Source organism: Leguminivora glycinivorella, chromosome Z (assembly GCF_023078275.1).
Source record: "Leguminivora glycinivorella isolate SPB_JAAS2020 chromosome Z, LegGlyc_1.1, whole genome shotgun sequence".
Taxonomy (NCBI): Eukaryota; Metazoa; Arthropoda; class Insecta; order Lepidoptera; family Tortricidae; genus Leguminivora; species Leguminivora glycinivorella.
This window is the reverse complement of record NC_062998.1, coordinates 18128625-18144954: the sequence shown is the minus strand read 5'-3', so window position 1 is coordinate 18144954 and position 16330 is coordinate 18128625. Positions and strand designations below refer to the sequence as shown.

The following is a 16330-nucleotide window of genomic DNA, read 5'->3' as shown; positions in this document are numbered from 1 at the left end:
TCGTACAGTAGTTACTGAGCGTTTTCCACAAAAAAGATTAAAAACCTATTATCTTACATAGTAATAATTTTTGGGTTCGTCGAACTCAGAATTTCTAACATAATTATCCTAATCTGATATTTTAAAAAATTCCAAAAAGTATAAATAAATTTTAGTTTCTAAACTACGATTCGAATGATTTTTTTTTCTAATTGTTTATTTTCGATGGAGCAAGGGTATTCAAATCGCTTTTGAAATCTTAAATTAGTAAATGAAAATGCAATAGTTAACTGAGTAACGTAATGCTTTAAAAACTCAAGTGGACTTTTTTTATCTAAGGAGTAATTTCGATAAAATATTATATTTAGCGAGGGTATTAAAAGTTTTGTTTTATATCTCAACTTAATAAATAGAAAATCAAAATGACAATAAAAAATTCAATATGTTCTCTAAGATAAAATTGATACCTTCGGCTCTCCATTCTTGCTCGGTCAATAAAAAAAACGAAATTTTATATCCAAAAAAATACAAAAAGTTTATAGAATGCTGGGAATCGAACGCACCTTCACGGCGTGACAGACGACTGTTACCCAACGACGCCATTACATAACACGCTGTTACTGACGAAATTGGGCTATACATATATAATTATTTAAATATAAATAATAATGTCAAATCCATACTAATATTACAAATGGGAAAGGGTGTGTGTCTGTTTGTTTGTCCGTCTTTCACGGCAAAACCGGAGCGACGAATTGACGTGATTATTTAAGGGGATTTAGTTGAAGGGATGGAGAGTGACATAGGCTACTTTTTGTCTCTTTCTTACGCGAGCGAAGCCGCGGTCAAAAGCTAGTTTATTATAAATGGGAAAAGCTGGTTACTCTATAATCTGAAGTGGAAGAATTCGTTGTTTCACCAAAGATAATGTTTGTTTGTTTGTCCGTCTTTCACGGCCAAACGGAGCGACGGATTGACATGTTTTTTAAGTGGAGATAGTTGAAGGGATGGAGAGTGACATATGCTACTTTTGTCTCTTTCTAACGCAAGTGAAGCCGCGGGCTAAAGCTAGTACAGCACGGGTAGCATGGTCGCGCGATAGACGATAAAATATCAGGCCGTCCCTGTCGCACTATTAGTAAGTGCGATTATAGGGACGGCCAGATGTTTTATCATTTATCGCGTGACCATAATTGCCTGCCTGGACCAGATTATATTGATGATAATTTGATGATAATTATTATTTGTAACCATTTAGTTAATATTGTCTTCAGTTACCGCGATAGTTACTCATGAAATAAAAACTATGAAAACGGATTAAATCGCGTATAATGAGTTTAAAATTCATCCCGATGTTTCGAACACTTTTACAGCGTTCGTGGTCAACGGGTGACTGAGGAAAATTTACAATGTGCAAAAGCTACCCATATTCTTGTATATAACCATTTAGTTGTTGAAGAAAAACATTCACACAACAATAACATAGGTCAACCAGCTCAGTAAATGCAATACATTACCTAATACTATGCCCACACTTTGACCTATGTATAATGTAATTATAAATACCAGACGTGTAATATTTTATTTTATCAACAAAGGCATAATAAAGGATTGTATTGTATTTTTGTATGAAAATAAAAAATAGGAAAGCAATATAGTAATAGTCAAATATTCCATTTAAAAAATATATAAAAAAAAATCCAAAAAAAGTTCAAATGATTAAAAAAAACTGCGGGATGGAACTCAGAATCTCCTGCTTCATAATCGGTGCATTTGACCAAGACGCCATTTCGATTTACATTATCAGTGCCGAAATATACGATATGTATCTTTATTGACAAAATGCGTCATTATTTCTGAGTCTGCTTGAGTTATCTAAACCAATATCTTTAATAATTACTTGTCAAGAGCCAAGTGTCACTGATGACAATGTCAATTAAAAATGCGCGAAATATGACGGCTCTGTGTCTGTACACAAAATTTGGCAAGCACATTTACGTAAAATTAATAAAAAATTCACATGGATTTGTCCATGATTTCTGTATGAAACAATGTATTTCATTCACTACCGCGACGACGGATAATGTATAGTAGATGTATGCGCATATTTTTATTTAGTTGTAGTGTGCGGTGACTAAATAAATGGTAGATGTTTTTTGTATGGAAAGCGAGCCACCTTAAAGCGACAGGGTACAGAAATCATCACTTATTTATGCCGGTCACTGTACCTACAAAATATCGTATGTTTTACTATAAATCTAACATGAGCAGCAGCGAGTTGATAATTTTGTAACATCGTTCCTGGTTTTATATAACACTTGCAAGCATAAACGAAACTTCAATCTACTAGTAGTAGAAATGTGTAAAAAAACAACGGGCGGACATCCCGGACATTTGTGTGTCCGCGAAGAATTACGTTTGAAGAAGCTCGTCCAACTGAATGGATAAACTGACATGAATGAAACTTTACATCAATTTACCGATGTAAAAGTTCATTAAGTTCTGAACAAATTTGTTCGTATTGGCTACAAACTCCAAAGATTTAGTTATGTATGAATTACATTATTTATAAATTTTCAGTAGCATTGATTTATTCACTTAAAGTTTTTAAAATGAGATATTATATAATATAGTGTTTACATGAATCTAGCAAAGCGAAATTTTTACTTTAAAGCATTGCATTATTCATAACTGCGCGGGATTCATGGGTGTTGGGCGGCATCGGCATGGCATTAGCGAAATATATGATGTTAAACCTATATTCCACCTATATTCATACTAGTATTTTAAATGCGAAAACGTGTCTGTTTGTCTGTGTGTTATTTCTTCAGGCATAAACCGCTGAACCTCATCATCATCATCATCCTTCAAGCGTTATCCCGGTATTTGCCACGGCTCATGAAAGCCGAGGTCTGTTTTGACAACGAATTCCAAAATTTGGCGTAGGCAGTTTTACGAAATTGTATGCCATATGATCTTACACTCCGAAGGGAAACTAGGCTTATAGGCAAATATCAAATGACATTTCACACAAAAGTTCCGAAAAACTAATTGGCTCCAGTCGGGGTTCAAACCCGCGACCTCCAGATTGAAAGTCTCACACTCTTACGAATGCATAAACCGCTGAACCTATTTAATTAAAATCAAAAAACGATTGGGAACAAAAAAATCCATACAGGTCAAGTAGCGGACAAAAACTAGTATTCCTATATTTGTGTGAAACGATTTCTATAAAATATTGGTACTATCATGTCTGAAATTATGTTCTTCAACTCGTCGAATTTAATCTGTCAATTAGGACACCACAGACTATAAGTGCTAACTTTTCAGTCTTGGATACTGCTTGGATAGATTTTGACTTTGATAGAGTTCTCTGTAGACAACTGTAATCATTTCAAAAACAGAACTTCATACAAGTTCTATACTAATTTGCGATACCTGGCAAATTTTTCTGCATCTGATTTCACATTCACATTTTTTTTAATCTATAGCGTTATCGGCCAATCAGAGACAGTTATTATTATTACAAACAATTGGTTGCCAGGAACTTCAACCAGGGGATTCAACGGTGAACGACACTATTAACTTTAATGACGATATTGTTCATTCATTGATGATGAAGATGATGACTCATAGAAAAAGTATTGTAATAGTGATATAATCAAGCTTTTCACTCTCGTACCGTACTATTAGGCCACTCAGCAAGCTTCGCGGCTTAATCATGGTACTCGACTGAAAAGCTCTGTATCATAAATTACTATGTATATTACATCCTGTTACATATATTCATATGTATTAATAACACAGTGCGAGGAGTATTTAAAAAAAAAGAGTATTTACTTATTTTTTTTTGTTTGTATCTGTTGACAGACGTACCTGATAACGCTTATACACTATATGGGAGGATCGATCCGCAAAGACATGTCGAGCAAAGTGACGCACCTTATCGCGGCGGCCGCGACGGGCGACAAGTACCGGTACGCGTCGGGCTTCGGGCTGCCCGTGCTGGCGCGCTCCTGGGTCGACGAGTGCTGGCGCCGCCGCGACGACCCGCAGTGCCTCGCTACGCATGACGCCGTCATAGTCAGTATCACAGACCTTTATAACTCATCAACCAAGGTCTTGTACATTATAATAACTACTGTCCATATCTGTGTTCACTTATTTTCTTTGAAAATGTTGCCTATCGACCAGAGAAAGGTATACTTATACATTGTGCACGAGGATTTTTTCCATTACAAAAGAGTCCTAATGCTACGTGTGCATAAGGGAAGTTTCACACGCACGGGAAACAAAACGCATTTCTCTTAAGGACTTTTTTTGTTTTTAAAACTAAGGATACAATAAATGCGTTTATGTTTCGGTTGAAAATGGCATTGGTAATAAATGGAGTAGGTACTGTAGAATTAGTTTTTAATAGGACACTAAAGTGCTCTACCCTTTAGAGCTAGTCTTAAAGGGATCCTTGAGGTATTCCTTAAGCACAATAAACAAAATGTGAAGGCCCGCTGGCTAAGGCATATATGCATGTACAGGTAAATTAGAACAAGGTCGGGCTTGTTTGCGGGTGCCAGTGTAATGTCCTTGGTAAACCTTGTAACGGCACATGACCATAACCTAATAGCCGAGTTTTTACCCAACAGGTATAATACTCGAATTGTCCTTGCATTTGTAGAAATGCACTTTTTATGCAATTCAAATTCAGTGCAAGCCCAATGCTAGTGACAAGCACCGGTGCTGCTTAGAATAGTCGCAGAAATTGAGTACCCAGTTTACTAAATTAACTTAAAAGGATACTGTAAGCATTAGTTAATTTTGATTAGTAATATTTTGTCGTCGTCATCTTGTCCAAATTATTCGAAATTGTAGGCTAATTCAGTGCACTCTAGGCGGGTCCACACGGAGCGACGCAGATCGACAACAATGTGCTCGCGCGACAAATTTCTAACATAGACTTGCCCCGACCGAGGCAGGTCGGTCGACCGAAGAAAACGAGGGTACTCACACTGAATATTACATCGCTACCTGCCTCTTTCTGTGTGGATCCGCCTAATAGATAACTTTTCTTTAGGAGTCAAAAACCAGTATGTTAGAGTAGAAGAGTTCACCTTTTCATTAAGAACGTTAAGGTCATCTCTTGTGTGTCCTCCTGGATGAGCAAAAGGCACGTCCTACGACTTACGAGTAGATCAATTTACCATCGGTTAATTGAACTATTAGTAGCAGAATCGGTATAAGGATGTTCTATCCTCATTATTATTATTATTAAGAGCCCGTATTGTCCCACTGTTGGGCAAAGGCCTCCCTCAAACTCCTCCACGCATCCCTATCCCCTGAAGTCTCCCACCAGTCCTCGTCAAAGGCGTCAAGCTCGTCGCGCCATCTCTGGCGAGGTCTACCGCGACGCCTTACAATTTGTGGTATCTTACAATCCTCATATGATATGTTATTTATTTGTGATTAAAAGTATATACATAGAAAACATCCATGACTCAGGGACAAATATCTGTACTCATCACACAAATAAATGCCCTTACCGGGATTCGAACCCAGGACCGCGGCTTAGCAGGCAGGGTCACTACCGACTGAGCCAGACCGGTCGTCAAATTGAGTATGTACAGTATTTTTAACCGTCGCCTCATATCTCAAGAAGGACGGTTATCAAGTCGTCTGTATGTTTTTTTTTTTTTATTTTTTTTATTTTTTTTAATGTTTGTTCCTTGATATCTCCGTCGTTACTGGACCGATTTTGAATTTTTTTTTTAATTGAATCTATATGCATACAGATTGGTCCCATTTTTCTCAGAACCCAGTTCTGATGATGGGATCCTGGAGAAATCGAGGGAACTCCTCGAATCAGAAAGGCATACATATAGTGATTTTTGTGTTTTTAAAGGAACAGCATGCATTTAGGTACGGAACAGTGACATTTGGTGCAGTGGAACTGCTGATGATGGCCAGAATAGAACTCTTCAAATCTGAACGGCACGCTTATAGTGACTTTGGTATTTTTATAAGAACAGCATGCACTTTCATCCAGAACAGTGACATTTGGTGCAGCGGAATTGCTGATGATGGTCAGAACCGAACTCCTCAAATCTGAACGGCACGCTTATAGTGACTTTGCCATTTTTATAAGAACAGCATGCGCTTACGTCTAGAACAGTGACATTTGGTACAGTGGAACTGCTGATGGTCAGAACCGAACTCCTCAAATCTGAACGGCACGCTTATAGTGACTTTGGTATTTTTATAAGAACAGCATGCACTTGCGTCCAGAACAGTGACATTTGGTGCAGTGGAACTGCTGATGATAGTCAGAACCGTACTCCTCAAATCTGAACGGCACACTCATAAGTGACTTTGGTATTTTTGCAAGAAAAGCATGCATTTAAGTTCAGAACAGTGACATTTATTTATTTAGTTATGTTTGTTAATCATATTGAGTTTTCAAGTCAAAGTTTGTCAAGCTTCGATTTCTTATAATATAATATCGGATTCATGAGGAATTGAGGAAACTCCTCAAACCTTAACGTTATACGTATATTCATTTATGTTGCCATCTAATAATTAAAGCATTAAAAGCAGTTTTAAAAAATACCTACACATTTCTACATAATCCAACATTCGCAAGTAACTTTCACCAGAACCCGAAAGGCGACGGTTTTTTTTTCTTAAAAATTATTTTGGGTTGTTATGCAATCTAATATTAAATGAAAGCTTTTTTTTACAATCTGACTGTTGTTTTATTAAAAAAAATTTGATCCTTTCCATAGTTGCCAAAATTAACCGATTCTTTCTTTTTTTATTTGCTTCTCATATTTTGTTTAAGAGAATGAGACTGCAATGTGTCTCATTTGATCAAAAATTAGACATATGGATTATCACTTTAAGCAGATATTATTGCGATTTTGAAGCATTTGCCAAAATATATAATTTTGAAACTTAACATTGTCCTGGAAGGTAAAGCTATTTATTTGTGTGATGAACACAGATATTTGTTCCCTAGTCATGGATGTTTTCTTATTTTTTTATTTATTTTATTTTATTATGACAACAAACAGTCATTACATCAAAAGATACAATAGATGGAATACATAAAAGACAAACAGTGCCGAAAAAGTTTTCTATGTATATAAGTATGTATCTATTTATATAAGTATTTATATCGTCGCCTGGCACCCATAGTACATAGGCTAGGGCTAGGTTGATCTGTGTAAGGTGTCGCCGAATATTAGGCTGCACCGGCCAGCGGTGTTAGTATGTCGTTGTAACCCACGCTAATGAGTAAATTATAATTTTCAGAAAGAACACAAACTGAAAGTGTTCGCGGGGGCGCGCGTGTGCTTCGTGGGGTTCCCCGAGGACGAGACGCAGCACATGGGCGACGTGCTGGCCAGCAACGGCGGCGCCGCCTGCCCGCTCGACGACCCCGACTGCACGCACGTCGTAAGTCACTACGCTTACATCTCTAGCGAACCATACTTGTCTTGTGGACCACTCCAATACCTAGGTTATGACAATACTAAACCTTCCTCCGTCCGTGGGACAGTCGCCATCAAATATATCGGAGCGGTCAAGGTGCTCACAAATATCTGAACATACGTCTCTACTGTCAAGGCGTGTTCAAATATTTGTGCGCGCTCCGGTCCCTCAGATATATCTGATGGTGCCTAGACAATGTTACAGAACAGATGAAAGAAGCAATATGAAGGAAAACTGTCATTTTATCACGCCAGACGGCGACGCTCTAACCGCCTGCTGTCACTGCAAAATCACATACATCTTTCCTGGCTTGACATCATACATCCCCGTACTTGCAGCAGTTGCATTGGGCCCTGGTGTGCCTCCTAATTGCAAGTTCTATGTTCAGGGTTGCAGTATGACATGTTTTTATGTAAACTTGGGCTTATTTGTCAAAATAACGTTTTACCCTTCTAGTCGATTGTAGTGACCATTTTAATTTATTCCCTTATATAAATTCGTTACTTAGATTTATAATTTTATAACATTAAGAAAGACGAGAGAATATTATTATAATATACGAGAGAATATTATTATAATTAAGCTGGTAGAGAATGTGTTTTGACACTGCGTCTGCCATTTATACCTTTATAACTTTTTTGTTGTACTATTAACGAAACTTATTGCAAGATTTTATTAAATTGTTATTTTCCAAAGATTTCCCCAATGTACCGTAGTGTGGGTCGCTGGGCAGGGCGGATTAAGGCCATTCAAGGCCTTGTCTTTTTGCCCTTGACTGCAGTCTGTAAATTGTTCATGTTGATGTAGGTAAAGATGAGACGCTTTTAATTGACCTGCCTATTGCTGTCTCTTTTGCACGGGCATAATTTTGCTTAATGTTGCTGTGAGCCCATGAAACTGGCTGTCATGTATATTTAAAGAGATAGTTATATTCGGGTTAATGTAGGTATTTACCTACAAAAGCGCCACCAAGCCATCTTTACTTGGTGGGTACTGATAACAATAGGTTACGCTTGCTGTTTAGCATCATGCGAGCCTCGCGTTTGTTTGTCACCGCCGTGGCATGTTTACGTGGCAAATTATTAATAAAACTTTAAGCAGATACAAATCAATTCTCTACCAGTTCTAGACTTGGCTCCAACAGAACTTTGTATTTCGTGAAGATTCTTACATTTCGAGATGAATTAGGAAACATAAATAAAGGTATAAATTCCAAATTATATATTAGGAAGTTATAGTCAATTTCTGCATTCGTCTCATATTTTATTATTTTTATAAATAACTTCTTTTTAGTTTAATTACTAAGTATAAAAAAATTGATAATCAGAAACTCTCATCGATTTTTGTTGATAGTTTCCTAGTCTCCTTCTATGCTTGGTGTTTTTTCTGAGTGTGACAAACTGAATATGTATATAGTTTTGCTGTCACGATTGTGGCGACCTACGAACGATTATATTATTTTGTACATAGGTGCCACGTAGTATAATATCATTCATCGCTTTTAGATTCCCGCCATTAATGTTACACATAAAATCAATAGATATTATTGATCCAAAGTAGATCTTGCGAAACATCTTATTGAGTATTTTTGGCTTTTGAAACTCATTACATTACCAAATGATCCTATAATCGAAAGAAACTTAATGTAATGTGTACTGAATAGAAACTGATAATTGACTAAAAGCGAAAGAATCTGACAGCACAAGTGACAACGAGTGTCGTTCATAAGACGAGACGTACAGTATCCGGCGATAATGATTGCACATCGATTTCGTCTTCGTAGAGCGTCGTCTCTTTCTTGCTTATATGGCGTGTTTCTTTCCAAAGACCGATTTGCATTCTTTATCGCCGTTTATTGTACAGGTACATTGTAATTTGATGCAAAAAAGGGGACAATTTTCCATTCTGATATTTTAACCTCATGTTAAGGTGTTTGGCAATCTTTAGTTTTATCGATAAGGCTCGTTTTCTAAATTGCTGTAGATATATTAATAACTAACTGTGTAACTTTTTAGCCAATGGCGCAACGTCTCCCATTTTTATAAATATCGATTTTTGTTAATATTTACTTTAGTTACGTATAATTTCGGGTTTCATTAGACCATCGACAGGATTGCATGATCTTTATACTTTAGTTCTGTTGTATCCACCACAAACCGTTCCGCACGCCGCGAAGTCGACCCATTGTTTGCTTTTATTATGTTCATCACCTATTATTGTAATGCTTTGCAATCTTGTTTTTATCACCGATGCAACACTTGTTGTTTGATGGAAAATCATTCTAATTTATCAGAAGTTGCCCCCGATGGGTTCCTTAATATCACAATGTACATTGAGATGTGCAATCATACAATGTTTAACTTACAATTTGTTGATAAAACTTCTCTACCAATAGTTTTTATTGTAGTGGCACAAGGATAATAGCGAATGTAGCAGTTAGGACATTAGACAGTTAATAGCAGCTACCGCTCACAATAGTCATAGAGCCACCTATATAATTGATGAAAAAGAAATTAAATTTTCAATTGGTGCGTAAGCTTAAGTTAACGCTATAATGTAATTATATTCAACGATTAATATTTAAAGTGAATAAAATGATCAGCAATTGCTATATCTAACGCAAAGATAATTATGACAATTATTCCATCAGGCAAGAGTGTTGTTAAATGCACATTTAGTTTAGTATCTCAGTTTATTTATCTTGTCACGTAGTTGCACACCTACTTCAAATACCGCATTGTGTAAAAATATAACGTAATTATTGTTTATATGTTTCTTGTTTTCACTGGTATAGTTTTATGTGCACTCAAAATTATTCAGAAAGCGGGCTTTTCATTTCGGATAGTAACTAACTTGTCAAAAGTATAGGTGACTGCTTCCCTGTGTTTAACTGCTCTATCTCAACAATAATAAAACTTTTGTGCATGTTTGTACTGGAATGGCTTCATTACATCATTGCGTGGTGTGTTTCACACATGTTTCAGGTAATGGCCAATGGGGAGACTTTCGGTCGTTCGCTTATCCTATCACCCCAACCCAGTACTCCTAACATTTCGTCGAAACCCTCTCGCGCATCACCCAACTCTCAGAGCACTCCGAAGAGCTCTATTTACCGTAGACTTTCCGCGCGGCTGTCGGGGCGGCGCGCCAGCGGCACGCCCACCAAGCCCGGCGCCGAGCCGGGGGACGAGGCCGAGCGCCGCCTGCAGCTCGCGCGCGCGCAGCTGCGCGCCGGCCGCGACTGCCCCGACTGCAACACCGCCGCCGCGCACTCCACCCGCCACCACCGGCCACACCCTGACTCCGACACCTCGCCGCCTGCACACAACAAAGAGAACAAGCATGCCTCGCTGACGATACAAGGCGCTGTCAGATTGAACGCCAAAGATAAGAGAGAGGTCTTTAGAAATAAGTCAATTAACATGTTTAATCTCGTAGACTGCCTCACGGAGGCGGGGTCTCTGCATTCTTCTCTTACAAAGAGTTTATGTGATTTAGATTGTAAAGAAGAACCCGCTTTTTTACTTCCTATTTCAACAGGAAGCAAAGAGTTGCAGCAATCGACAACTACAATCAGTTCTGGAAAAAAGAGAAGTCGAAATTCTACAGATTCAAGCTTTCAAGTGAGCCCTGTCGATACCAACCTTTCTCCGGATAAGTGCGAAGATAGCCATTGGAAATCTATTAAGAGGCTTAAAATAAAAGATTCATTTAAGTTTAAAAATAGACCTACAATTTTCAAAAGAACAAAGAAAGATTCAGTATCCAAAACAACTGGCGACATAACTATAGAACCCGTAAGTCCGGACAGTGTAAAACCGACTGACCCTGCAGGTGAATTCATTGCGTCCACTTCATCCCCCATCAGAGAAGATGATAACACGTCGATTTGTTCGATAAACACTAGTAAGCAATCTGGTTTCTTTGATATTTCTTTCGCATCAATACGCAGTTCCAAAACAGTTAAATCAGCATCAAAATTACGCAGGAGCGTCAAGTCATTCACTGCGTCTTTTAGAAGTGAGAGGAAAAAGAAATATGAGAAAAGGCCTGAAAGAAATACTGTAGAAGTAAGTGCATGTGACCTCGTTAATTTTGTATCGACACCAAATAAAGATATTGACGACATGAACTTAGATATATCCCCTGTCCAAGTAGACACAATAGACAGCACGGACATGGCCAACCACGTTAAAAACGACGTGGATGTCGACGAGCTAGATGAATCGGTTACATTTAAAACGCCACAGAGTGTAGGGCTGCGCGCACACAGGCACTCCATTTGTGGAGCACTCGACATGCGCCCCGCGAGCGTCTCTTCCCATGCATCCTCCAACTCCGGGTTTGCGCCCTTATCGGCTCCTGTTCCCGCTCCTGTTCCCGCGCCCGCTCTTGTTCCCTTCACATCTCGACCCCTCCGCGACCAGCTGCCGCTCGCCTCGACGCCTCCCATCCGTGACGTCCGCGCCATATCGCAATGCCATGGAATATCGTTGCCGGTACTAACCCCATTTAATTTAGTATTACTAAATATTAGACATGCTTATCATGCAGACAGACATTTGATGGCTCTCATTTAGATTATTGCCAAACACGCATACCCGTTCGAGACACCCTCGCACTCGGATGATTCTTCGCTCGTATGCATGCAGTCTTCGTAAACATAACGTTTTTATAGGCATTAGTATGGCTAGCTGATGTTAAGGGCGTGCACGAAAACATGCTAGCATAAGCAATGGATTACAAAATGGAAAATATAAGTTATTAAAGACATTTTATCCTGTGAGACAATTTACATCTCCTTATCGTAGAAGTATATCATTCATTATTATCCAGGTGGTGGACGAGCACAACACAGCTGTCGCGCCGGAGTGTTCGCCGCGAGTGCACGTTGTCAAAGCTGAATGGTTCTGGGCTTCAGTACAGAATGAAGAATCGCAGGATGAAAGGGATTACCTCTTCAAAGATGTAAGGAAGATAGCCTGGCATGACTTGGTATTCTCTATTATTACAATATAGGAGAATAATTTTAATATGTCTGTTTCTGAGCAGTACCTGGACGAAGTGTCTCGAAGGTCATCTGTGGGAGGCGTGGCGGGCGCGAGCGGCGGCGCGGGCGGCGGCGCGGACGAGGTGGGCGGCGCGGCGGGCGCGGCGGGCAGCACGCCGGCGCACCTGCACCGCCAGCGCAAGCGCAAGCTGCGTGGCGGGGACGCCGCGCTGCAGAAGCGACGCTCGTCGCTCAGCGACACGGTGCTCAGCCTGTCCGGGAACATGCTGCTAGACTACACGCCCTCACCTGACAGCAAACAGTTGTTAGAAGGTAAACTACACCAATCGATGAAGAGTTCTACTGCTGGGGCCCATTTCTCAAACGACATTAGACTAATATTATTAGACCACGAACTGTAAAATCGTATAGGTTGCCATGACAACCCACTAATAATATTAGTCTAATATCGTTCGAGGAATGGGCCCCTGGGGCCTATTTCTCGAAAGTTATTAGTCTAATAATATTAGTGTGCTGTCATGGCAACCCATACGATTTGAGAGTTCGTGTACTAATAATATTAGCCTAATGTCGTTCGAGAAATGGGCCCCTGGTGACGCACGGTGGCGTACAGCCGCAGCGCGCCTTTTATATGATGTATCGCTCTTCGCAAGTTTTTGACATAGACTTGCTTATTGCACTTAGGGCCAGTTGCATCAACCACATTTGACAGACACATCATCGTCACGCAGCAGATGTCTATGGAACTTCCCATACAATAAAATGTAACGAATGCTTTAACGGTGACAGACGGTTTGGTGCAACCGGCCCATTGTTGAGCTTTCATGATTAAATCATACACTACTGACATATTGATGCTTCCATTTTCAGAATCTGAAGTACCCGACAATGTAGTTCGAAAACTAATGTCCCCTAGGCAGCAAGTGTTTATGGAACTCCTTCAAACAGAATCCAATTATGTTGGGATTTTACACACAATTGTAACTGTGAGTATATCAATAACAAATCAAATCATATTAATATTATCCCAAACATGGTCATAAAGAGAAGAAAGAAAGAAAAATCACAAGTATTAGTAAAGTTTTCAATATAAACTTCCTTTTTTACTTACTTGCGGACCAGAATAAATAGAAATAATTACCCTCCTTTTGTGTGATGTTAACATTGGACATTGACACATCTCTCCTTTTCAGATGTTTAAACAACCTTTGGAAGACATGGCTGAAGAGGACAACAGCAATGGAAAAATGGCATTGCTTAACAATACAGAACTAAAAATTATATTTGGAAATTTACCGCCCATATATGAACTCCACCAGTAAGTTATAAATATGCACGGTACTTTACGAAATCCTTTTTTGACACTAGAGGAGTAGACCATCGTCCTTATTACATGTATCTCCAAACCAAAGATATGCCAACATTTTTGGCAATGTAAAGTGGTACATAAGTGTATATAGTATATGTTGTAATGGTTGTGAATGTGTGTATGGCGTAATAAAGAGTTGTGTGGTACAGAGGGATGCTGGAGGAGCTGCGGTACACGCAGGCGCACTGGAGCGAGGAGGTGAGCATCGGCCGCCTCATGCTCAAGTACACGCCGGACATGGTCAAGGCCTACCCGCCCTTCGTCAACTTCTTCGAAAACACCAAGGAAATGCTGCAACAGTGCGACCGTGAGAACCCAAGGTACTTGACCAAATGTATTTTTGAATATTAATATAAAGATGTCTTTAATGTATTATTAACGTTAAGAGTTTTGAATGATTCACGGTTATTTTCATTAGACTTATATTGACCGGGATATAGACCGTGATTACCTTTTTGATTTTTGTCGAGCTCCCGATATTTCGACGCAGTTGCATGCATCATGATCACGGAAAACTGACGAAGGCGGGTGGATGTTAAAGTTGCATAGACATATTATTAACGTGTCTTAATTCCTTGCAGATTTCATGCATTCTTGAAAATTTGTCAGACCAAACCAGAGTGTGGCAGGCAAAGTTTACAAGAACTTTTAATAAGACCAGTTCAGCGATTACCCAGTATTAGGTTACTACTTGACGGTAAGAACATATATTTGATAAATTGAAATACTCAATTCTTTATGAATAAATAAGCCGGTCAAAATCCTTTCAGCTACTGAAATTTACATAATATTAACAGATAATCCTATAACGATATCCTTGAATTTGCGTGAATATGTGTTACAGTCAAGTGCAAAAATACGTATCGATTTTATCCGCTCAAAAATATGAACCGAGACCTTATTCCGCCGACATAAAGTGCTATGGGACATATTTTTGATAAGTTGTACGCACCCATATTTTTACACTTGACTGTACATTTTTGTATCGCTTGCTTTTTGCGACTTATTTAAGATTCTTGCATTGCACAAAAAAATGTTTGCTGTAGTCAAATACGATATGTGTAATGTGTGTGGACAGATATCCTTAAACACACGCACAAGAACAACCCGGACCACGGCGCGCTGGTGGCGGCGCTCGCGGGGCTGCGGGAGGTGATGTCGCACATCAACGAGGACAAGCGCAAGACGGAGGGCCAGCTGCAGATGTTCGACATCTACAACGACATCGACCAGTGTCCGGTACCGCACTCAACATCTTACTCGATGGCACATAAGCGCTACCTTACCAATATCACACTCGCTACATTATAATAACTGCAACATTCTTGTCTCGATGCAAACTATACCCTCGACTGCAACTTGTATAATAATCCTTAAGGCTCATTTAATGGCACTCCAACTCGCATGCGATCTGGGTTATGACAACATCAGGTCGTCCATATCGCACTTACAAATAGTGCGAAGAGGACGGCCTGATGTTTTATCGTTTATCGCGCGACCCGCGAGACAAATGCTGCATTGAATTGAAACTCGCATGCGAGATTTCATATCGTCTTAACCTTAACATATTGCACCCTCGATTAAAATATTAATGAACTATATTCCAACCTTAATCTAATTATTAACCCCCGACGCAAAAACGACGGGGTGTTATAAGTTTGACGTGTCTGTCTGTCTGTTTGTCTGTCGGTGTATGTGTCTGTCTGTGGCATCGTAGGTCCCGAACGGATGAACCGATTTCGATTTAGTTTTTTTTTTGTTTGAAAGCTGAGTTAGTCGGGACTCGGGATTGTTCTTAGCCATGTTTCATGAAAATCGGTCCACTATGTCGCGGTCGGGGGTTTTTTCAAAATTTTAATTTTGTGGTTAGGTTATAGCTACGTAATTTTGCGCTGCTGAGGCTGTAATCATTTTTTTTATTGCAGGCGCATCTGGTATCGTCACATCGATCGTTCATAGCTCGCTGCGAAGTAGTCGAATTATCGAAAGAGCTTTCTGGTCGAGGTGACCATCTCGTACTGTTTCTATTTACCGACACGATGGAAGTTTGCAAAAAACGATCAAAAGTAAGTTTTAATAATTCTGTTCCTAAAGTAACTTACCATTAATGGTAAGTTTAAACGGGCTTAGTATTTGTCATTAGTATTAGTTATTAGGGGCTTGTCAGCAAAGTGACAAGTGGCAAGTAGCCGTCTACACATGGGTGTTAGATTAATAAGAAATAGTATTAGTTACAAGATATCACCATGGTAACGAAGTAAACTAATCACTGGAGTAGTTAAACTTCACTTGTCAGTAATGTTTACACCACTTGAAAAGTCACAAGTATTAGTAGATTTTTTGCCGATACTAGAAAGATACTTGTCACTTAGTTAATAGAACTGACTTCTATTGACTTGCACTAAAACTAAGCACTTGTACAATGTGTTTACACGCATGCGACATTTGTGACAAGTATTAGTGACACGCACTAAGCATTAGTTTCT

At 39.2% G+C, this 16330-nt stretch overlaps 1 protein-coding gene across 3 annotated transcripts in view; it reads left to right on the top strand.

Moving 5' to 3' along the window:
• Positions 1-16330, top strand: part of LOC125241123 (protein ECT2) — a 65310-nt gene that overhangs the window by 31378 nt on the left and 17602 nt on the right. For 2 of the 3 annotated variants that reach the window (XM_048149454.1, XM_048149457.1), the window contains 11 exons: positions 3850-4062; positions 7285-7428; positions 10449-11963; positions 12301-12432; positions 12517-12787; positions 13346-13461; positions 13669-13793; positions 13994-14164; positions 14426-14541; positions 14923-15083; positions 15770-15910. In XM_048149454.1, the coding sequence (XP_048005411.1) occupies positions 3850-4062; positions 7285-7428; positions 10449-11963; positions 12301-12432; positions 12517-12787; positions 13346-13461; positions 13669-13793; positions 13994-14164; positions 14426-14541; positions 14923-15083; positions 15770-15910 (3105 nt within the window). The remainder of the gene's footprint in view (positions 1-3849; positions 4063-7284; positions 7429-10448; positions 11964-12300; positions 12433-12516; positions 12788-13345; positions 13462-13668; positions 13794-13993; positions 14165-14425; positions 14542-14922; positions 15084-15769; positions 15911-16330) is intronic. The other variant, XM_048149458.1, reaches the window with a different exon arrangement.